The 23,017-nt window shown below is 38.6% G+C and overlaps 1 protein-coding gene across 2 annotated transcripts in view; it reads left to right on the forward strand.

Annotated features, from left to right (window-relative positions):
* Positions 1 to 23,017, forward strand: part of PPP3CA (protein phosphatase 3 catalytic subunit alpha) — a 195,828-nt gene that overhangs the window by 169,903 nt on the left and 2,908 nt on the right. Inside the window, exons 9-13 of one of the 2 annotated variants that reach the window (XM_040598681.1) lie at positions 2,377 to 2,502; positions 4,852 to 4,926; positions 13,807 to 13,891; positions 18,022 to 18,119; positions 20,878 to 20,907. In XM_040598681.1, the coding sequence (XP_040454615.1) occupies positions 2,377 to 2,502; positions 4,852 to 4,926; positions 13,807 to 13,891; positions 18,022 to 18,119; positions 20,878 to 20,907 (414 nt within the window). The remainder of the gene's footprint in view (positions 1 to 2,376; positions 2,503 to 4,851; positions 4,927 to 13,806; positions 13,892 to 18,021; positions 18,120 to 20,877; positions 20,908 to 23,017) is intronic. The other variant, XM_040598690.1, reaches the window with a different exon arrangement.

Consider the following 23,017-nt stretch of genomic DNA (forward strand, 5'->3'; position numbering starts at 1 on the left):
TTCATTGCTGTTAAGTGATAACTAGCCCTTGGAACTATGTTCCTCCCTGGGGAGCCACAGATGGGAAGGCCAGAGGAAAGAGGAAAACAAAATGTGATATACCTCCTTCTCTATGTGTCTCTGGTGTGGTGTATTTCTGACATACTTTTGATTCATGCTGTTTCATCGTTTATGAAGGCATTATTGTGGGTGTTGCTTCCTTGATTCATTTTCCTTTCACTGAAGCAGAGGAGGACCATCTGAAGGTCACAGGTTACTGTGATCTCATCAGGATGGCTTAATTCCTACTTTAAAAAGGCAAATTGAAGATGATTTATGTAAAGTTACCTACACGTCTTCTGGTATGTTAAGTACATTGTCCCTAGCGTAAAAAAGTATTTGATGACAGCTCATCTACAGCACAGAACTAGAACTGCTACAAGCTCAGGTGGTGACCAGCAGGACATAGTGAAGTCAGCGCTGTCTACAGGAGAGTAAGCATCTGAGCAGCGATTGCATTCAGAGCTATATGTAAATGGTAGTAGTGAGATGACCGGCAAACTTCATGTAAAGTTCACGGGGCTGTCTTTTAAAAAGTGAAACCCACCCTTATGTTTCTGGTAATAAAACTGTAAAGTGCCAGCACCTTTGACAGTGGATGGAAGCCTCAGCTTGCGTTGACTCTTTTAGTTCCACGTTGCTGATTAAAGAACCTGCCTGCAGACTCCTGTAATTGTATTGTTTACAAACTTTTATGTCTTTGTGTTCAGGATAGTTATGAGTCCCTTTGGGTTTAGGCAGTCATCTCAAAATTATCTTTTTCTCCATGAGCAAAGAAATACTTGCTCTTCTGTTTCATAAATGGCTCTGTTCACATCCAAGAGCACATGTATTCTGTGCCTGTGCAATTTAGAAATTACTGAATTTCAGGAAACGGATTATGTAAATTAAAACATACCCTAATTAAGTTAGGGATACTGTTACCAGGTTGAGTAATTGTGTTATTAAGGTTTGACATTACATGTGTCTTTGCAAGAAGACAGAAAAGAAGAAGGAAGGCATGAGACTTAGTTTTACTGTTTCCCAAGCTGAGGCAGTTGGTCCATAAAGTGAGCAATAGAAATCCAGCACTGCATGATTTTTATTGAAAAGACCTTATTATTGAAAGCTCTCCCTCAATGCATTCTTCTAAAGCCAACAAATAGACCTGTTATACAAACAGCTGCTGAGTCCGCTTCCATTCTGTGTTCTTCCAGGCAGTCCCAATGAATGGCCTGTGGTTTGGGTAATCTACAGCACCTAATAACCACTAATTCCTGTAGAATTTTTTTTAAAGTGCATGAAAGTCTAGATTTGGTGTGGAACAGTGTTAGCATAGTGTTGGGCAAACTTTATGCTTTGGAAAATAAATTTTGATAAAGACAGTTCTCTAGGCTTATAGTAAGCGTTTATTTTATTTCATCTGCCACGTTTTCAGTATGTTTACTTTGCTCCTCCTTAACCAAATTGATATTGACCCTTCCTCTCCCACCTGCACACTATGCCCTCTCAGTTATGCCCAAGCCACATTCAGCCTTTCCCTCTTTCGGCTGACTTCTAACTGCATTGGGCCTGGGAACAGCTATAGTCTCTTCTAGAAATAAATAGCTGTTTCTTGCTGATAGGCTTTGTAAAACTTTGGTTTACAACAAACCTGAAGTCCATTAGTGCAAGTTAACGCAGAACTTGGTGTAGTGCTTTACAGAGTGGCTATGGCATGAATATCTGTGTTTCTGCCCATTAGCAAATCTAGTCTTTCTGTGAATGTGCGTGTGTTGACAAGAATGATACAAATTTTACATGGTGGTGCAAGGCAAATCATATTATTCACTCATACTATAGGGAGCACAGTCTTGTGTGCCTAGAGTTTGAATAATGTGAGAAGAAAGTATCATCTGTTGTCCAACACCATGAATGAAATATGTTGAAAATGTTTGTTGGAAGAGCAACATTCAGGCTCTGAGTGATAAGCGCTTCTCTCTCTTATCTCCAAAGTATGGTTATGAGGAGCTCAGACAACTGTGTGAAGTGGCTGGTTGTGGATTCTCTGCCTTGTTCCCCACCGGTGACAGATCCCAGAGCCTACGTTCGTGATTACTCACAGTTATTAATTCACTTACCAACCCATCTTAGGGCCGGGGAAGCTGGTGGCACCGCTTTCAGACTGGAAATGGCTTACAACTTCTTTGAGGCTATATCCTGTTCTAACTAGCAGTGAAGTGTTGCTGCTGGGTCAAGTGACTGAAAGCTGGCAAGCAGCTCTGCAGGCTGTGCACACTCTGAGCATTGCTGATCTGGTAGCTGGTGACATGTACGTGGCTGACGTCTCTCTTCTTTTCTTTCCTTTTTGTCTTCTAGCTGCAGTATTGAAATACGAGAACAATGTTATGAATATCAGACAGTTCAACTGCTCTCCTCATCCATACTGGCTTCCAAACTTCATGGATGTGTTTACCTGGTCCTTGCCGTTTGTGGGTGAGAAAGGTATGTAAATTGGCTCTGCTCATAGAAACAGCAAAATCATTTCTTAGTCATTGTGCATGTGGCCTCGTTTATTTGAAATGGCAAGAATAATTTGAAGACAGATGACTTGCTTTTGAGGACAAATTTGAAGAAACAAGCCTCAGAGGGGCAAGTGATTACCAATGGTTAATCACACTTCTCATTTGTTTTTATAATTTCCACTCTTTCCAGGCTGTGCCATTATGTTTCTGCTGTAGAAGCAGATTTTATGGTATTGCAGGCTAGAGATGCATGCACTGAATAAAATTCTTACTAGTTGTTCCTTTATAAGCTTTTGGGCCTTCCCTTGGATATTGTTTGTGGCTCAAAGGACATCACAACAGGCTTCACAGCATTATGGTTACATCCTTACCCACCTGACCTTTCTGATAAGATGATGGTAGGTTGCCTTTTCACCAGCAAACACAGATCTGATGATGCTAAGACCCAATCTGGTTAACTGTTCCTGGAGACAGTAGAGAGACGGCAGGAAGAAGGAAAACCTGCTCCTCAGCTCCTTCTCTGCCCAGGGTGTGTGGTGCCTCATTACTGGCGAGAATACTCTAAAGAACATAAATGATGTTTTATTGAAACACGATACTGTTGATGTTGCCGGAAGACAACTTCCTGCTCTGAAATACAAAAGACATGAAAACACCTTGGTCTAACATATTAAATGAATACATAATGCAAACTGCTTAAACCCCAAGTCATTTTATTTAGGGCCTGAGATGAAGTTTGCTTTGATCCATCCATTATAGTATATTGCTGCAACAACAATTACTGCCAGAAAACTATAATAAACTCTTAAAAGTTTCTTGGAATAACAGTTCTCTCTTAATAGGCAACTGGAAATATAGCCAGCTGTGGCTCTTACCTGCAGTCATGACCAGCTTTGTTTGCAGCTACTCTTTTGTATGAGGAAAGCCGCTGGTGAGACACCCGAGGTCTCTGTGAACAAAGCAAATAGACAATGAAATAGGGATTAACAGAGAATAGACAGCTGTTTCTACTAACAGAGACATTACATAATCCACACTGACACGTGTTGCAGGCTCTTGTTTGACAGATAAAATGCTTTCATTTTCTTTGGCCATAAACTCAGCCAGGCCATTTTTAAGATGGGCCTGTTCTCCATACTCATAGTTCTGTGAGATGTTCTGCGAGGTCATTTTTTCAGAGGCTTCCCACCAGTGGCCTCCTCAGGTATGCGTGGTCAGATCTGTTGAGGTTCTGAGACCCTGGATGCTCCTCCTTCTTTTTTCTTTTTCTTTTTGTTTTCCTCCTTCAAGGCCTTCCCAGTGGTCACTCTTACCAATTGCTTGGAAGTTTTAAAGCCCCGACAAGTGAAACCAATGTTTTCCCTTTCCCTGTAAAACAAAACTCATGGATGTAAGAGTTGATGTTCTACACAGCTTTTTATTTATTTCCTTTTTTTTTTTTTAGATTTTTTCCCTCAAAGGCCAACTAAGGTAGGAAGTTGTTAGTTTCACTGGTTGTTGTTAATGTGGAAAATCTTTCCACTAATCCTGTCAAAGGAAAATATTAAATCCTTCACTAATGTAGGAAAAATATAGCTTTTTCCCACCCTTCTAATGTTCCAAGCCATCATAGTTGTCACAGAAGAGGATTTCAATAACAACTTCATTAAAAAAATTAAAGTTTCAACCTGTGTAGCTAGTGCAAGACTAGGCATGCCTGGTAACCCTTTTAATAATGCTTACTACATGTAGATGTAGTGGAGTTTTTCTCAGTCTGCTAATGATTTCACATTTTACCTCATAACTTTGGCTTTTTTGATCTCTAAATTACATTTCCTTGGTTGTGATTTTTGCTGGGGGTTTTGTGTTGGTTTTTTTTTTTTTTTTGGCTGTTCTTACTCTGTGTACTCTCTGGTTAGTGTCTCACTGTTGCCTTTCCAGAAAGAGCTGAGACCAGGTTAGGGATAGCCTCAGGCTGACCCTTCTGTGCCCAGGTTGCAAAGTAAGCAAGCTGAATGTATTCTGAATTCACTGATAATGATGTTTTTAATGAATATAGAACAGTTCTGGCTGGAAGGGACCTACAATGACCACCTAGTCTATTTGTCCTGGATTTCAAGGGACATTACCCCTTTGTGAATATCTTACAAGGGTGAATGTTGTGTTGAACTGAAAGTACAAAAGTCACTTCAAACTTACATTAATACATGCATAAAACAAGGTCATATTGTTTAAAATGTGGATGCCATTTCTGTACTGAATTTTCATTAACACTACTACAGCTAGAGTTTGCTCTCTGACAGACCAAGGAAGCTTAACATCAACGTTTTGCATTTGTTTTCCATTTTAGTGACAGAGATGCTGGTAAACGTGCTGAACATCTGCTCAGATGATGAATTGGGGACAGAGGAAGATGGGTTTGATGGTAAGAGCCTTCTGCCCTTAGTTGAGACTTTTTGCCTTAAAACTACTTTAAAAGTTTATTTACTAATCCTGGGATAATTTTCTGAGTCCTGTTTAAGTTCTGTGCTGGTAAAAGCAACTGTTGTGGTAGACTCCAGTGGATTTGCTTACTGCATGCTTTGGAAGTAGATAACGGATCTTCTGCCCTGTTCTAACCCTTTCCTTGGTCTCACTCATTTAGTTTAAAAAACTGTATTTCCCTCCTTGAAATCAGGGTTGTGTTGTCACAAAGGGGCAGATGTTGATTTCATGCATAAGATCCCAGGAATTCCCATAGAAAGTTGAATTATATCAATAAAATTATATTCTGACAATGAAATAAGCATCCTGCAGAGGCCCTTCCAAAACATCGGTACTGGAACTTTAAAAGACTTGTACTTGAAATATTTCATTAGTCTCCCCTTTGAATGCACTTGTGTATCTGAAAGGCTTTAAAAAGCAACAGAATCAACAAAAATAAATGTGCAAACACAGCCAGAGAATGTTCCCACCTGACATTTCTGCTGAGAGAGGAGTGGTTGCTTCTGTTGGTCGTTTGGGTTGGAGTTTATATGATAAGTTGCCGTGTACCATTGGTTTGACTGTAAATAATACTTTGTACCTTGCAATTTGGGGAATCTTGAAAGTCAATTCATTTTATTAGCCATTATTTTCTGTTACGCTGTGCAAGAGTAAAGTACAGCTTTCCAGAATGTCCCTACTGAGTACTGAGCAAAACTGAAAACAACTCTACATATTCCTGATGTTCTTGCTATGAATGCTTTGAGTGTTTACAAAAAAAAAAAAAAACAACAAAAAACCAGAAATTTTAAAAAGTTCTAAAAGAACCTTGAAAAATCTAGCACTACCAAATACAATCAAGATGTTTATAGGTAGAATGGGTGAACAAGGAAAACAAAGAACTGCATTAAATATTTGTCTTATTTGGAAGTTTTAATTAATAATTAAACTTCTCTCTCACAGTCTTTATTTTTAGTCTTTGGAAAAGGAGATAGATCATGGGTTTTGACAAATGTTTCCTTTGCAATGGAGAAGAAGGGTATGGATGATAGTGCTTTGATTTTACTCTGAAAAGCCAGGTGGAATTCCCTGTTCTGCATCCACCACTGAGTGTGGATGTGAACAATTATCTTGCAGGACTTGGGACAAAGACTGAATTTACTGAAACCGGTAATCAGTGGAGAGAAGAAAACACCTGTTTGAATATTGTGCCCAATTTTTTTCTCATGAAATTTAAATAAGTAGCTACTGTGCAATTAAAGCAGCATGTGAAATAGTACGGAGGCATACAATGAGTAAAAACTGTGTCAAATTAAATACAGTAGCAACAAACCCATGTGCTTAAAATCCGTGGCTCAAGAAAGCACTTAAGCGCAGCCTGAAATCCCACTGATGCAATGCCAAAGCAAAGGCTTTATGGGAAGGATTTTTAATTAATTCAGCATTGGCTTAATACTTTGTTTTAAAGTTGTACTATAAACTTCCATTTTGCATCAATAGGCCAGTGCCTGTAGTCCTTTTTTAAATTTTAGTGTGTTAGTGTTCCCATGCCTAAGTTACAGTTCAGAAATGTTTTCAAAATCAGAGTCAGAAATGCCAAGGCATTATTAGGGGTCTTTGGGGACAGCAGCCTTCTCTGCCTGCAGGAGGTCTCTGCATCTACTGCGGTTTTTCTAGGAGGAGGGTGAACCCCCTCCCCATCTCCCGAGGACTTTGACTAGTGGCACTCCTCCAGACATGGATTTTGCAGCATTGCAGGTGCCTAAGCAGAGAGACAGGCTGAAATCCTCTGGGCTTGCATGTGTGCGCACTGCATAACAATATATAACAGCATTAAAGTTTCTAGATGAGGAATAATTAAACCATTCCTGATACTGTAATGCTAATACTGTTGTCTAAATCTGCTTTCAGTTTTTCCTGTATGAATGATTTCTCTGTGTAAAACATTATGTTAAAGAAAAATATTAGAAGTGTTGTCGTCTTTAGCATGTGTAACTAAAACCAGAGCTGGCATATGTTCGTGTCTGCTTTCCTGGATAATCCCCTGAAAAGCTGTAAAATGGGATCTGTGGTGCTGGAGCTGCAGCTTGCTGTGGGTGCACACTTGTACCTCAGCCCACTTGAAGCAGTGGGCTCATGGGGATCATACACATGGAAGAGACTTGAAGGATTTGGGCATAAAATTAAACTTGAGGATTGATTTAAATTTAAGTAGAGGCTGGTATCTGTAACCATTTCCTGGTGGGCTCTGATTTATTATCTGTATGACAAAGGAAAATCCTCTTTCTCTCAGAGATAGTTGAGTTCCTTCTCTCTCTTTTTTTTTCTTCTCTTTCTCCTTTTTTTTTTTTTTTGTTTTGTTTTTCCTTAGAGCCTTGCCTTTTAGGGGAGAAATTACAAGGTGTATTTCATTTGTGTTCTTGATGAAACAGATTGGAATGATTATCGACTTAAAACTGTTTCTGTAAGGCCTATATATTGACAGCCTTGTAGACGTTCAACATTTCTACTATTCTTCAGTAATTTCTGTCAAGCCTCCTTGGGGGACTGCAGCAGTAGAGTCCTGGTTGCCCACTGACATTTTTCTTTGGCGGTATTTCCCATAGAAGGAAATGCCACATCTGCAACAGCAGATGCATTTTGTTTGATGGAATGGTTCTTTAAAATCATTGCTTATTTTAATATCATCAGTAGTTTTCAGGGCTTGCTGCTGATTTCCTTTCTCTCCTTGCAGTTTGAACATGCCCTGACCTGGGTTCCCACATGTATTGAGAATGGTCCATCGCTATGGTTTGCACTGATCATTCATTTGTTATCTTCTCTTACACTTTCTTGCCCTCTGTCTTCCCCTCTCACTTTCCCCTTCAAAACAAAAGTACCATCAGTATTGCCTGACTTCACTGCATGGTGTTCTTGTGAACCCTTTTTTTTTGGTTCCAAGTCATGCATGTTGCATCTAGCCATAAGCAGGATGCTCAACACGTGTATTCCCATTCTTTTTTTTACTTTTTTTTTTTCTTCTTAAGAAAGGACACCATGGGGATCTGATCAATTTGTTGTAGACAGTTTCTGTGTATGCTTAGTGGGAGAAAGCCAGAATCACAGCAGTCGTAGTGCCCTTTATCCCATATGTCCCTGCTGGCCTATATTGGCCTTTTGATTTCACTTGCTTTAAAAATGAAAGGATCTGATAAGTCAGGTTTTCTTGTCTCTGATAGTTTCCTCTTGCTGTACTTTCTCTTTCCTGTTTGCTACAGTGGTTGCAATATAATCTGATCCAGCAAAAAATGTTTTGGGTGAATGTTAGCTCACGTGCTGTATGGTTTGTGCATCAAACATTGCTTAGCAACAGGAGCTGCAGATAGTTCTACCTAGCCAGCATATAGTCAGAGTCCTGCTTTATTTTAATTAGCAACATTTCTGGCCTCACGCATTTAATTGAAAAAACCCTAAGCTGCTAATTAAAAGGGTGCAGTAATATAACAGACAAGCTGACACAAATGCACTGCTTGCTTTGTATGCATCACTATCATGATTTCCCATAAAGGCACTCCGAAATCACCTGCATTGTTTTGTATTGCCTTCAACATTGTAGCTTGCATCCTTCTCGTGGAGAAGCCACTGTCACAGTGCTAGCTGCAGCATTTATTCCCTGGTTGGAATACAGCTTCCCCAGTACAGTGCTGTAGTCCAAGCCTAAAGAGAATTACCAAGTTAAAACATCTCCTGCTGATCAAAACCTGGTTCTGCTGTGAACAGTCCTGGATCTGCTGTAAAGAGTGGCATACGAAAGTTGACACAGCTCTTCAGTGCCATAAACTGTGCCTGGAGCAAGCTTGGTACCTAACACAGAGGCTGACAGAGCAAAAGAAAAAGCCTTGTCATTAGGTCTCCGTTACTTAATTGATAAGTGTTCATGATACTACCTGATGAGAGGCTTGGCTTTTCAATGAGTTAATTCTTAACTGGAAGAGAAATGAAGGGGTTTTACCACTGGTTTGTGTGTGTTCTTCCTCCAAACCAGCAAGGTTGGGCTGCAGTGTATACCTAATCTCTGTGAGTTGGTGGCAGAGGGGCCTTTTAATGTGATCTTTTGATTTATTTATTCATTTATTTGGCCAAGTGTGGTTGTTTCCACACCCAAAGCATTTTGCATGTGAGCCATGTTATGGCACGCAGGTTTGCTGTGCCTCTGGACCAGCCTAGCAGTGTGCACTAGATAACCAGTGTCCCCAAAACATGTGTGTCATGGTGCAGTTGTGCCTGGGCACTGAGTGCTATGCTTGTCTTGCTCTCAAAGAAAAATGCAATACTTTGTGCTGTGGTAGTGTTTGGATTAGATAACTGTAAGCTGCTGGACCATTTGAACACATGCATGCGTGTGTTAGCACAGGTTTTTGGTAGAAGCAGCAGATATGTCTATGATAGTAAGCTGTTCTGTCAGATATCAGACATAAATAAACTGGAAGAATTGTCTTGATTCCTCTAAGAAAATAGGTGTCATCAGGCAGGCATGCCCACATGAACTGGGGTGACAGTCTTGGAGAAGTGATTAAGCCTTGTTGACGCAGCTGCGATAACGCAGCAGGAGAAAGTATGTGTTCAGGGGCTGGTAACACCAAGGCAAAGCTTTGCTGCTGGTCTTCTGCCTGTGTGTTGGTTTCCTGCAAAACCTACTAACAAGGCTTTAAGCTGAAAAGGTGTTTTTTTCTTTTTTTTTCCCATCATTCTCAATCTGTTTCTTTCCTTTTGGATGTTCCCTGCCTAATTTGTTTCTTTTCTGTTTTTCAGGCTTTACTTAAACATTGCATTTCCATTGATGTTGTCAAATGTTCTGTATTTTTTTTAATTTTCGTTCTACAAACATCACTGATCTTTTTCTTTCCCCCCTCCCCTTTGGAATTCATAAGAAGATCCCATTTATGCACAGACGAAAGGTATTCAATAATTTGGAAGGCTTAAGTTTCATTAATTTTCCAAATGCTTAATTAGATAATATGTAATATATTAGGATACCAGTGAGAGATTAAGGTTTGGCTTTTTTACTCAGTATTGTGTTCTGTCTATTCAATCCTACATCTTGGAATAGTTTGAGAGTTTATAGTCTTTTTGTCATTGTTCTGCTGCTTAATCTGAAGGTTTAAGTTACATTTTGCTTTAAATCCTGTATATCCAGGTTGCAAGATCTGTGTTTGGATGCTACAAATCCAAAATCCAATAGAATTGTTAAATTCCCGAAGTAAGATTCCAAGCTTTTATTCTACCTCCCTAATAATTTTTCTGCTCCAATTTTAAACTTGACTTTGTTGATGATTTTTTTCTTAAGTTCCTTCATGCCAGTAGGGTTTGTTTAGACATTAAAAGAAAACTTAAGAGGGTATCAGGCAATGTTTGCAAAGGCTAAAAATCAACCTTTTTACCCATAGCCAGTTCTCGGGTTATGACCCGTTTACTTTCATGTAAGTGTATGCTTAAGTGTAGCTGAAGTCATCCATAAGGATTTACAGTGATAGTGAATTTCAGAATACTAAACGGGAGTATTCACACTTGAAATGTGAGTCAGATTTATGTACAAATAGGGAATCCAAATACTATATCCAGTTAGTTGTAGTCAGTCAAAACTAACAGGGTAATAAACCATTGTGAGTTTAAAAATAGGCTAAATAAAATCATTACTAATATTTAGTAAACATAGAATATTTTAAGTCATTTTCACAGATCGGTTACAAATCAGGGAATTCAGTAGAGACCAAAATCTTTTAAGTGTATTTTTAAGTAGCCTTTTATGTATATTGATGAGCACAAAATACTCCCTTTGAGCCTGTTGTGGTTTGTGATTAAGTTTTGGGTTTTTTTTTGCATTCTTATTTAATACTTAAGTGTAAGGCATTGTAATTCACTTCAGTCATAAACTATATTTCCATTTTTCAGTTCTCAACTCTTCTGGAAGTTAAACAGTGACTACAGGAAAAGGTCAAATAGAAGATATACTAGAACAGTGTGGGTTTGTAAATAAAGAAGTAGGGATAGTGCCACTTGGCGGGGGGTGGGTGAAGACAAATTCTGTTTAAGTGCTTTCAGGGTAAAAAAGGCTGAAACTCGTGTCTTGAGAGTACAGTTCAGTGAGATTGTAGTAACTGAGGCAGGAGTGTATCCCCTCTGTTTCCTGAAGAACCCAGCTGAATCATTGTTTGTGGGGTTTTTTTTATTTTTTCATTAAACTGTTATGAACATATTGTTTAATTCAGTTACAGCTGAATTACAGCTGTTTCTCCCACTCTTGTCTAAAATGAGATATGTATGCTTAAGACTTTATTTATCTTTGGGTTTTATATCTTTTCTTTATGTTTTTATCTTTATGTGGGGGAGGTTTGAAAGCCATTCTGAGCATAGTTTCTTTCAGCTTGAACTTCAAGAGACAGGCTTATAATTTAAGACTATCTAGGAGGACCATTAGAAATGCCTGGAAATAATGCATTTATACTTGCCCCAAAAGATGGGTGCATGCAAAAGTGTCATGCATGATCGTAAGACATCTAGTTTACACTCCTCAGCAGGTGTACGATCGTATCCCAGTATGTAAGCATACAAGTTATAAACATTTGAGCATGCAGACTGTGATAGCTGGGGGCACGTACGAGGTGGCTTGTGTGGACCCACTTGTATGTAGGCTGGTCAGGGACATGCAACCCCACAGGCAGCTTTGCAGGATTCCCTGGGCATGGCTACTGAGCTCCCGCTTTATCAAACTCACTCCTTGCACTGTTTGGGGTTAAATCCCACAGTGCTAAAAGTTGTGGTGAGATTCATCCTGAATTCATTTTTATGTCTTTATCTGTGATATTTGTTCCTACAGTTACTTTGCTGCCTTTTGAACAGCTCTAGGATTTGAGTTTATTTTCAGTTTTGAAAATTTTTCAGAAAGGATGACTATTTGTTTTGAAAGTCAAGCACAGAAAAAAAAAAAGATGTACTTCTTTTTCACCTCTTCTAAAGTGCCAGGGTATCAGCCAGGCCACATAGTCATCTAGTAGATATCATGAGGCAGCAACGCTTGCATTTCCAGCAGTAGTCTCAAACTGTTATGAGTTTAATTGTAATTGAGAAATCTACAGTAGGAAAGGTGACAGCACCTGGTAGAAGAGCCACAGGTCTGCCATCAGCAGAGATGTGTGGAGAAAACTGAAACTGAGAATTATTGCATAGTCAGCTCCCAGAAGCCACCCAGCAAATCCCTGCGTGGCTGCGCTGAACTTCTCCTCCACTGCCCAGAGCAGCCAGGACTGCACAGAGAGGGAGCAGCGTGTGAAACGCTGGTGCTGCTGAAGCAGATGGGACATTTGCCATTTAGTTCAGCAGAGCCCACGTTTCATTATGAGCCCTTCTGGCTGAAGTAACTTTGTGCTCATAATACACATAGGGAAGGTCTGCACGGCAAGGCTCCGTGGCCATGTCTTCTGCAGCTTTTCATCTCTGGCACCCATCATCCCTGTTTGGCAGCACCTTGCTCCCCTGCCCGGCACCCGCAGGCGGCTGTCTCTGTTGCTACCTTGACTCCCTGGGGCTGTTCCCTCTGCTGCCATAACCTCCTCCCTCATTTTTGGCCCTTTCTGCTGTTCTAGTTTCCATGATGGACTCCATAAAATGGATCAATTGGCTAAGAATTGAAAATAGAAATTTTCACTTCTGTCCTTGAATTCTGGAGCAGTGAAGAAGGAAGCGTTATCGTGATGCGTAGTGGCTTTCAGGTTGCACTCCTGAACCTCCCAGACAGGCATTGTCGGGCAGCATCCATATGAGCCAAGGTTACCTGTCGTTGAGAAACCTTTGGGAGAAATCTTCATGATGTATGTGGTTATGATTGTGATAATTAAATGAAACTGGTTTACTTAGTATAATGTGGCATTTTCTTGGGGACATGGGAGTCCTTATTAAAATATGTTCCTCATTCTGATTACTTAGTACTATTTGCTTTTCCCATTCAGGTGGTTCTTTCTTGGATACACAGATAATATTCTAGGTTTTGATGATATCCAAGTAACAAGTACACATGCAAACTTAGCTGAAGTGTAGTCTCTGTTCCAGCATTACATTTTATTATTTTTTTTTAAGGCAGATTATTGTGTGAGTTACCAAATTTCAAAGTGATCGTAATTTCGAGCAGGCTGTAGCAGTGATAAGAAGGGATGTTGCTCTATGGAACTCCTTTAACCACTGCCAGCCAGCACAATCCCTACCATTTCATGCTGGTTTTCAGGACTCTGCCTTTAGGTTTTATAACCATTTAAATACTTTTTATCTGGGATGGGAAAACCCTAACTGGACCCTCTTGGTCTTAAGCTTAACCAATCACTTTTTTTTTTTAGAAAAATAAGTGAAATGTGATCGGTTTTCACTCAAAATGATAAGATTATGAAATAGATTTTTAAATCTATTGTTGTTTAGCTTTTCTTTTAACTTTTTTGTTTGTTATGGTTTGGGTGCTGTTCATGTTAAATAACTTTTTGGGAATATGACTACTTTCTGAAAAACTTGTTTTCATAAGAGTATGGTCTCTGAAAATGTTTTTGAAATGGAAAATTATGTTACCTTGATGAAAAAACATTCAGCCTTCATGTGTATCAGGAAAAGGATCACATCTCTAAAGGTACTAATAACTAGATTGTCAAAAAATCATCAGTCTTGAGATTTACATAACAAAAACAGTGTTTTGGTGTTTGACTATAAATATGGCTTAGTGTGGCAAACCATGGTGTTAATATGATGTTTCTTCTATTTGGAGTTTAGAATAGCTACATATTGTTTACAGCTCTCTGTAACTGTTTTAATCTGTTTTCCACAGGAGCAACAGCTGCTGCTCGAAAGGAGGTTATAAGGAACAAGATAAGAGCAATAGGAAAAATGGCTAGAGTTTTCTCAGTGTTAAGGTAAGGTTTTGTGCTGTTTCAGATTTGGTTTTTAATGTTAAAGGGCATCTTTGAATGATTATTTAGAGTACTGTTAATCAAACAGCAAAATTGATATTTTGGTATACCAGTATACCATCCAACTAAGTTTTACTGGAACCTTTTAAAGATTTCTTTTTTTGTTGTTTATTTATACTGCTATTTATTATGGCTCTGAATAATCATCTTCCTCAGGGCTTTTGCTGAACATAAAACAGACAAACAAAAGACATCAGCAATGAAAATTGCAATTACTCTTTAATTATTATTTTAAGACTTTGGCTTGCCAAGTGTACTAATTAACTCTTAGCCACTGGGAGGCAAGAGTTAAATATGGAGAGAGGGCATTGTCCACATCATGTCTCATTAGAAAGGAAGCCAACTGTCCCACTTTGTCACCCACAGTTGTTGCTACTGCCATGAGTAAAGATGATTAAAGATGAAAGCATTAGGGTATTTTAATGATAAACCCAGGAAATCATTGTGCAGACAACAGCAACTTGTTACCTTGGGCTGCACTCCCCCAAACACATGAACATGCATAACTAATTGCTACCCAGTGTTTAGTGCACTCCATTCGATGTCTCTGAGCAGAACAGAAAACATGCTGTACTGTGCTGAAGTCTAAATATAGAAAATACAGTTCTCCCTCCCTTTTAGCAGAGGGATTATTTTTTCCCCCCACTCAGGAAATTTTATGTTGCTCTGCTGTAGTCAGTTTATGGCTATTATGGTTAGTACAAAATAAAGGAATTTTCAAAGAATATATTGGTAGGATTGTATGATTGAGATAAAAAGGGGAATTAAAAATAGTTCCTTGAAGAATACACTCTTAATTTCAGATGAGACTGTCAAACTTGCTTGATTTGAGACTCTTCTGCAGCATGCAAGCAGTGGGCAGGTTGTCAGTAGGGCTTCACGTGGACACAGCAGTTTGCCCATGCATTGCAGATTGCAGCAGCATGGCTTTAAATAGCATACTGAGATGGAGGACTTTTACCTGGGGTTCCCAAAGTGTTATATGTGAATTACTAGTGATGCACAAACTACTTCAAAGTGGTATCCATAAAAAAAAAGAGAAGTTGGCATCATGCCTTTTCCTTAAACAAGGCGGGGGAGCAATCAAATGTTTCCACCTGCTCCTCTGTACCAAGTCTGGCACAGAGCCTGGAGCTGACATTGCCACCACCTTCGTAAAACAGCACGATTAGTTTTCTCTGATGATAGTTGAGCAAACAGTTTGGGGAAACCTGGCTTTCTACCATAACCTTGAACTGCAGGTTCTGGATCTGCTGTATTTTGTTGTCGAGCACTTTTTGAAATGTAGGATTAATTCAACAAAAAGCAGACTTTAATAGGCAGAAAGTCCTGAAATTAGATGCTCAGCTGATATATCTGGGTTTTGATTACTTGCAGGTGATTGACGTCACCTATACGTCAAAGACTTTTTCAAAGGGGACTATGGGGCTGAAGCTTTTCAATGGTTTCAGGGATGGAAGAAGGGTACAGGATAATTCTTGCATGTGTCCTGTCTAAAGTGATACGCATAAGCCTCATAACTTAGGGTTTTAGCACTGTTTGAAACTGTAAGCCCTCTTAAATTATTTCATGAAAATCAGTATTTTAAGCACTGATGAAAATCAGTCTTGATCTTCCCTGAAAAGTGGTCAAATTCATCTCAGAATTGTTCATGAGGTGATTTGTTTACCCCTACCACATGCATCCCAGCATCTCCAGAAGACCAGAATGGACTGTTTCTGGTAGAGGAGAAGCCACAGGTTGACTCAGTGAAGCTGCTTTTACAGTTCTTGGTTACTGATGGACCTTAAAACTTTGCAGGAAGGACTGAAGATGAAGAGTATATTTCTTCTCCCTTAGCTTTAACCAGCAAATACAGTGCATCCTTACTGTGGTCAGAGGTGTAGTCAGCAAATAAACAGATACCTCCAATGGGCAGTTTGGCAGACCAGTCTTCTAGGAGAACGAGTGACGTTTCATCCCAGCCATCATTGCTCCCCTGGGAGTACCTTTTCTCTTTTGCTGGAAAAGGTTGATTCTCCTCAGCTAAGGTGCCAGGCTTCTAGGCAGCAAAAATTAGATGAGGTTAATCTTGCAAATTCTGTGTCTATAGGAAAGCCTGAGTTACATTTTTGGTCTTGGCAGCACAATCCACACATAACACACGAGTGTCTGATAATTGTGTGTAATCCTGCAAAGGCTGTGGTGGCACCATCATCTAAACTAACCTGTTTCAGAAACCTCTGAAGTTCCTGTTAGAGTCATTGCTGGTTTACAAAACTGATTTCACTAATTCTTGAAAAGCCTTTCCAAATGATCAGCACGTGATCTTGACCACCTTCAAAGGACTCAGTCGAATGTCTCTTCTCCAAACTGGAGTGGCCACTTTCCTCAAGGATGTAACCTGAATGTGAAACTGAGGTCATTTCAGCCACTTTAGTCTCAAAGTTAGGTATCAAACTAGCTTTGTATGGAGTTTCAAAGGTTATAAATGAGCTTTGCTGAGAATAGCCACAATAGAAAGATTGGCATAAACTCAGTGGAAGACTTCACAATTCCCTGTCATTGCCTCTCTCCAACTTTGTTTCTTAAGTCTGACTTTTCTTTGGGTATATTTAGACAGGAGGGAGGTAAATAAAATGTTTAATCAGTTTGTTTGCCTTTTTTTAGAATGTAAGTGAAGGACATCAGATAGAAACTAAGGAACACCAAAGGCTAAAAAAAATAATCTTGAAATTTGTGATATAGAGGTTTCATGGGAATATGCTGTTTAAAGATAATAAAAATACAGTGAATAAATTTATCCTATGAAGATGAGGCTAGAAGTGCCATTATGGTTTAATTAAAAAAAAAAAAAATAAGAGAGAGAGATAAAATGGACAGAATTGAAAATGCAGATTATGCAATTGCTTGCAGGGTCAAATGATCAAGAGAAACCAAAAACTTTGGTGTGTAACTCCAGATGATGAAAGTGCTGTGTTAATTCTGGAAATATTTGGCTGTCACATTAGTTCTAATTGCTTAGGAAACCTACAAGGAAAACAGTCACAATTTGATTTTGACTATGACACAAAGAAAAGCATGTACAAGGAGAATTGTTTTTAAGCTAAAAATAGAACTCGAAGAGTATATGTAGTAGGTAAACAAGAGTTGTTTGAAATACATGAGTAATTCAGGGCACATAGGTCTAAAGAAAATTTTAAGTAGTAGAATTGCTGAGAGATGGTTTTGATAGACAAAACCACATTATCCTCAAGCGAATGTGGAACTAAATTCTGTCTTTGTGATTGCTTCCTCCAGCTTAATGTCGTTATGTATTTCAAAGTAAAGCACTTTGAAAATAGATTTCTCTTAAAGAACTGGTGTCAGGTTTGCTGCTGAGAAAGTATGTCATCACAGATAGCACTACAGCTCATAGAAAGCTGTGTTTAATGGCTTATCTGGATAGAGCTGTTGTACTCCTCTAGCCATATATTAAAAACTGTATGTATTTGAAGACCAGTAAAATATATTTAGATTTCCTAGAACATTTTTCTTGAATCAGTATCATTTTTAGCATACAAAACTATTAAGAATAGTGCTGGTAAGGGTGGAACTGCTTATTAATTTTAATGAACTTTTAGCTGCCTTTTTTTTTTTTAAATGGCTGGTGGTCATTAATAAATAATGCACCTGACTGCTAGCGCAGACAAAAGCAAAACATTTTAAGTTGATTTTGGACCACATGGTGTAAGACACCTAAATACATTGTTGGCAATAACTGCTCCTTACGAGTTTGTGGGTTTATATGTATATGTTCAAAAATTATGTCGTATGTTGTTTCATAGATGTAGATTAGAATATTAACTATAGTGGGAGTCTGTGTATGGTGTGGTGCAAAGGTGAACCACTTACACAGCAGTGTAACTGCACTGGTGCTGGTGTTATCACCAGATATTCAGCCTGTCCTGGTGAGGAGAAAACCAGATCATTGCAGGGCAGGTGTAGCTTAAGGTGTCTAAAAGGTGTTCTGTGTTTTTGGTTTTTTTTAAAAAAAGAGACAATTGTTTACATCTGGGGTGTCTTTTTTTTTTTTTTTTTCCTTCCTTCTGCAGAGAAGAGAGTGAAAGTGTTCTGACACTGAAAGGTTTGACTCCAACAGGAATGCTGCCCAGTGGTGTGCTTTCTGGAGGAAAACAAACACTGCAAAGCGGTAAGCGTGTTTGCCTGTGTGTGTCATTATGTGTAAAAGAAAACAATTATTTTTCAACTGCAGAACCCAAGAAAATTAACTGCAGTCTTCTCTGAAAAAAATAAAGGACAGAATAAAAGAGGCGGTTTGTTGTGCTGGAGCATTTGTGAGCAGTTCATGTAAGGCCACTTCTCAAGACTCATTACATGCCACAGATTTTCAAAGAAAGAGAGGGGCAAAAGGTCCCTGAAAATCAATTGTTCAGAATGGTAGATCAGCATTGCATGTGAGATGCACTCTTTCCACAGTTTACAGCATCTTTCTGTTTGTTTTGGTTTTTTTTAAGAGCAGCCTTTGATACATGGAGTACTGAAGGTGCAGCTTAGATAATGACACTCATTTTATCTGATTTGTTCTTCCTCACAGAGAATCACCAATGGAAAATAGCTCTAGAATTAGATTTTCTCTCCTAGCAGTTCTAGGTGACAGCATGAGAATAATTTCATTCTGATTTAAGCCCAAGTGAAGGGAGGCTCTTGCAAACACCACATTTGCCTTGTACACAAACACAATACAGATTGTCAGTTCAGTTTTATACCAAGTGCTTCTTGTTACAGGAAATCTGTAAGTCTGTAGTAGGGCTGCTTTTGATGAAATATTCCTTTTGGAATAAGGAGCTGCAAAGTATTTAATTTACTGTTGTAAGCTCTCCTTTTTTTTTTTTTTTTTTTCCTGTGTGTATTGCTGCAGAGTATATTGCAGGCACACAAGAATGTCTCTCACTTATTGAGGTTCTGTTGGCAGTAGGTGTAAGAAATAGAAATGCCTTACAACCTTTAACACAGTCTCAGCCTCTTGTTTTCCTGTTTCCTTCCTGGAGCATTCTTTCTCTGTATTTTCCCCTTTACTATCTCTTTTATGTAGAAGATTCAGGTATACGGTGGTAAACCTTCTTTCCTCTTTTTTTCCCCCCCTTGCCTTTTTTCTTTTTGATGACTTGTGTATTACAGACATAGTAACATTCTGCATTGAAAATGCTGCAATATGATTCCACAGGATACCTTTCTTAGTGGGGTTGTGGTTTTTACCTAGACTTTTCTCCATAATAGTTGCTTAATATTTGTCAGAAAATTTGGTCCGAGGAAACTGCTATTGTTGCCCTGAAAAAATATTAGGGAAAGAAATTAATTTGAGAAAGTTGCCTAAAGTTTTTGTCACAATGGCTAAAGGGAAAATCTCCTCATACTGCAGTATTCTGGCTCAGTAAAATACTGCTATACACAAGCTTCTGTATTAGTTAACACATAGTACCCCATTTACCAAATAACCTGAATTTTACATAGTTTCTGTTAAACACACATTCATATTACCATATGTATTAACAGAAAATAAGAGTACTATGTTCTGTTGTGGAAGTATACATATTAGTCATCTTTTTTTTTTTCTACTGTGTCAGTGCTGGTTTGGATTTGGTTATTCATTTTCATTTCTCATCCTAGTTATGGTGTTTTCTCTTAAGTTTGCATTGGTTTCGTTCCCTGATTTTTTGCCGTCTCTCTTGCTCTGTAGCTTGAGAGGCACATAGGCTTACCTTGGTGCATGTGGGTTAGATCCTCTTACTTCCCTATGCAGCAAGATAGTAGCATACATATTTTAGTGTTGATCTCAATTAATATTTAACGTCCTAAGTAAAAAAAAAAAAAAAAAAAAATTTGCTTTGGATTTTATGGAGGATGAAGAAAGCTTTTATGTAGGGGATAATAAGACAAAAAAAGAAAAGAGGAATTCCTAAAAACTTGGCTTCTTGAGCTGTTCTCTAAACCAGAGAAGTTCTTGGAAATCATAATTTCTTTTTAAATATTTGAGCAGTACCATTGCTATATTGGATTGCATTTGCTGATTTGCATCAGCTTGTAAATCTCCGACTGTAGAAAAAAAATCATCCCAAATCTGATGGGTAGAATTGAAATGAAATTATGTCTTTAAGAACAATGAATGATTTCAAAACAGTGATTGATGGTATTCATAACACTGCAGCAACCTCCTGATTACAAGCTTTTCTCTCTCTGACCAGGCTTTGCCATTTTGGAGGTCCAACAGCTTTCAATCTTGTACCTGTGTCCATTGATTTAAATATAATACTAGAAAGTTTTTTTCAGAGACTGGGTTGACAAAAAGGATGCTTACAGGTGGAGCAGACTGGGTGAGATTGCAAGCAAAGGCAAAGCTGTCTGAGCAAACTGTCCTATGCTGAGGGGACATTTCTTTTAGTCAGAAGAGAGGAAAAAGTCATTCTAAAAAGTTGTATATGTGGCTCCCTTACCTTGTACTGGTGGCTAACACTTTTCAAACTGACATTGTAAGTGGTATGAATTTTGTGTGATGGCTTTATGCCATTTTTCATTCTCTTTTGACAGGGCAAATCAAACTGCTCTTATTCAAAGCTGGGAGAATTACACAATGACCTTTTCAGGTCAGGTGTGGAATATGGAAGACATTTTAATTTTGTAGTTCTTTTGAGTCAAAAGAAAACTTCTCAACTGTGTCTTTAAAAGCTTTTAGTTTGTGAAACTTCTGCTTCAGAACAAACTGTAGCTTAATTCAGTCTGCAAATTATTGTTTTTGTGTAAGCATTTCTGTGTTTGTCTGTTTTGCCAAAATCCAGCACTTACAGTAACATTAGTGTTGTAGCTCCTTTGCTATTCACTGACTTGTTCTTAGAGTTAAAATCCTCTGCTCATTTTTCTCATTCGTTTTGCTACCCCTTTCTTCTCTTCAGCTACTGTTGAGGCTATTGAGGCTGATGAAGGTAAATTGGCCAGTCCCCTTTCTGTTGGTGCCACAACAGATAAGGGCTCTGCTGGGTGTATTCATTTTGCTGTAGCTTGTACAGATTGTGTGGGTGTTGGGCTAACAATTGTGGCTCGGTATTAACCAAAATGTAATTGCTTTAAAGGGGAAAATATTTTTTGGTGTTTTTTTTCTGTTGCTGCTGTTGTGGTGTTTTTTTCTTTCTGAAAGTTACAATCACGTTGGAATTCCTGTATGTTGAACTACACACTGAGTAATGCCACAGGAGGAGATCAGGGGACTTGGATTTCATGGGTCATAACTCGGCAGCAGCTCGTAAATGCTCTGTGACGCATAGCTCAAAAGCTGTGTGCTGGAGGCAGGGTCTTGTCTCTGCCTCAAACTATCCTCAGGAATCCCTGGTCAAGGAAAACACACAGCTTTTTATGAGTATTCTCTCTTTTTGTTCATTTTGGTTTTCCCTTTTTCTTTTTTCCTTCAGTTTGTTTCTTTTCTTTAGGTCACTAGTAAAAAAAAAAATTATTCGTCTTTTGTTACAGTTCAGCATGTTTCTGTTTCTCTTTAAAAGTAAAACAACATGAGACGTTTGTCTGCAAGATGTCTGCTTCTTCTGGTAGTGGCAGTTTACACACTGGATATTTACATTAGAGCAACCATTAACACTAGCACCATTTTATCTACAAATATAAAGTCACTGGCTGCCTCAGAAGATTTCCGAATGTTTAGTATTGAAAACTATGGTGCTTTATTGACAGACCCCTAATTTAACCCTTAAGCAATTTTTAGCGCTATGGTTGAAGCCTAAGTAATCACGTATTGCAATGTAAAAGGCACAATATTCATTCAGCATTATAAAGTTTTGGAAGAAGAGTTTTCAGAATTCCCCTTTAAAACAAAATTCTTCAGTTGTATTTTGTTCTTGCCCCTCAAATTTTCTGTGGGTATTTTTTTTTAGTTAAAAAAAAAACACCAAACAAACAAATCTGATGATTGCTGTCTGTTGGTAAGATGTGCCCTTTTGGCCAGTTGAATTTGTTTTTGATTTTTGTAAAGCAGTGAATAAAATTACAGAACAAACAAGTAAGAGAAAATACAACTGCTTTCTAAATAGCAGTGAGTAAGCTGCTATTTATGTTGGAATTATCTATTCCTATCGGCAATCTCTAATCTGCAGTGTGCATTCTTGTTGACAGTTTGGCTGTTTTCTGTGATTTTCTGTGACTGTGTTGTGTTTTAGTATACTCTCAATGTAAACTGCTAATCCTCATTGTCTGACCAGCAACTACAGCAGAGCACCTTCCTCAGTATTACAGACGATACCGTGTCAGCTTGAAACACAATCGATTGAACGTCCCCATTCTAGCAATATGCACCCTTCTAGTTGATTCTTGATTTGCCATCATTGCTAGTTAGACACCGTAACCATAGTCGTAATGACTAGTCTACGTAGATGAAGAAAATGATGGAGAAAATGTTTCACCCTGTACCAATTGTTCCTCTGCAGTTTGATTCAGGGCTCGGTAACAGCAGCTGGGCTGTGCTACGGGCAAGCTCCAGGATGCAGAAAGTGTTTCAGCGTCAGCATGGCCATCCATTAAACTGTTGCTTTAAGGGATTGGCCTGGGTGCTTGTTAGACATCTTCATTTTTGTGATAGAAGATAAAGTTAAAAAAAAAAAAAGAAATAAAAAAACCCAAAACCTTGAAAAAACTCACTGTAGGGCCTGTTCTGTTTTCACTGCTCCATCCCTGCTCACTTAACTAATCACCATTATGTTGTTGTTGTTCTTCTGAGTTGAAGTATAATACATGTTAAAACCCATGCACTTCACAAAGTTTCAATATAACATTTGTGAAACTGGCTAAGGAACTACATCCTGAGGCAAACAGGATCTATCCATTTTCACGGGAACGATTGGCAAAAATATCAGCATGGGAAACACTTTCCTCGCTCCCCCCAAAATGCAAGGAGTGGTAGATTGGTACCAGGGATGTTCTAGGGTTTTGGGTTTGTTCACTTATTTTTTTTAATGGAAGTTACCAGCTTGTCCAGAATCAGGACTGCGTATTGGAAGGAGAGCAGGAGTACTTTGGGGTAAAGAAGATAAA

This window comes from Falco naumanni, chromosome 1 (assembly GCF_017639655.2).
Source record: "Falco naumanni isolate bFalNau1 chromosome 1, bFalNau1.pat, whole genome shotgun sequence".
Classification (NCBI taxonomy): Eukaryota; Metazoa; Chordata; class Aves; order Falconiformes; family Falconidae; genus Falco; species Falco naumanni.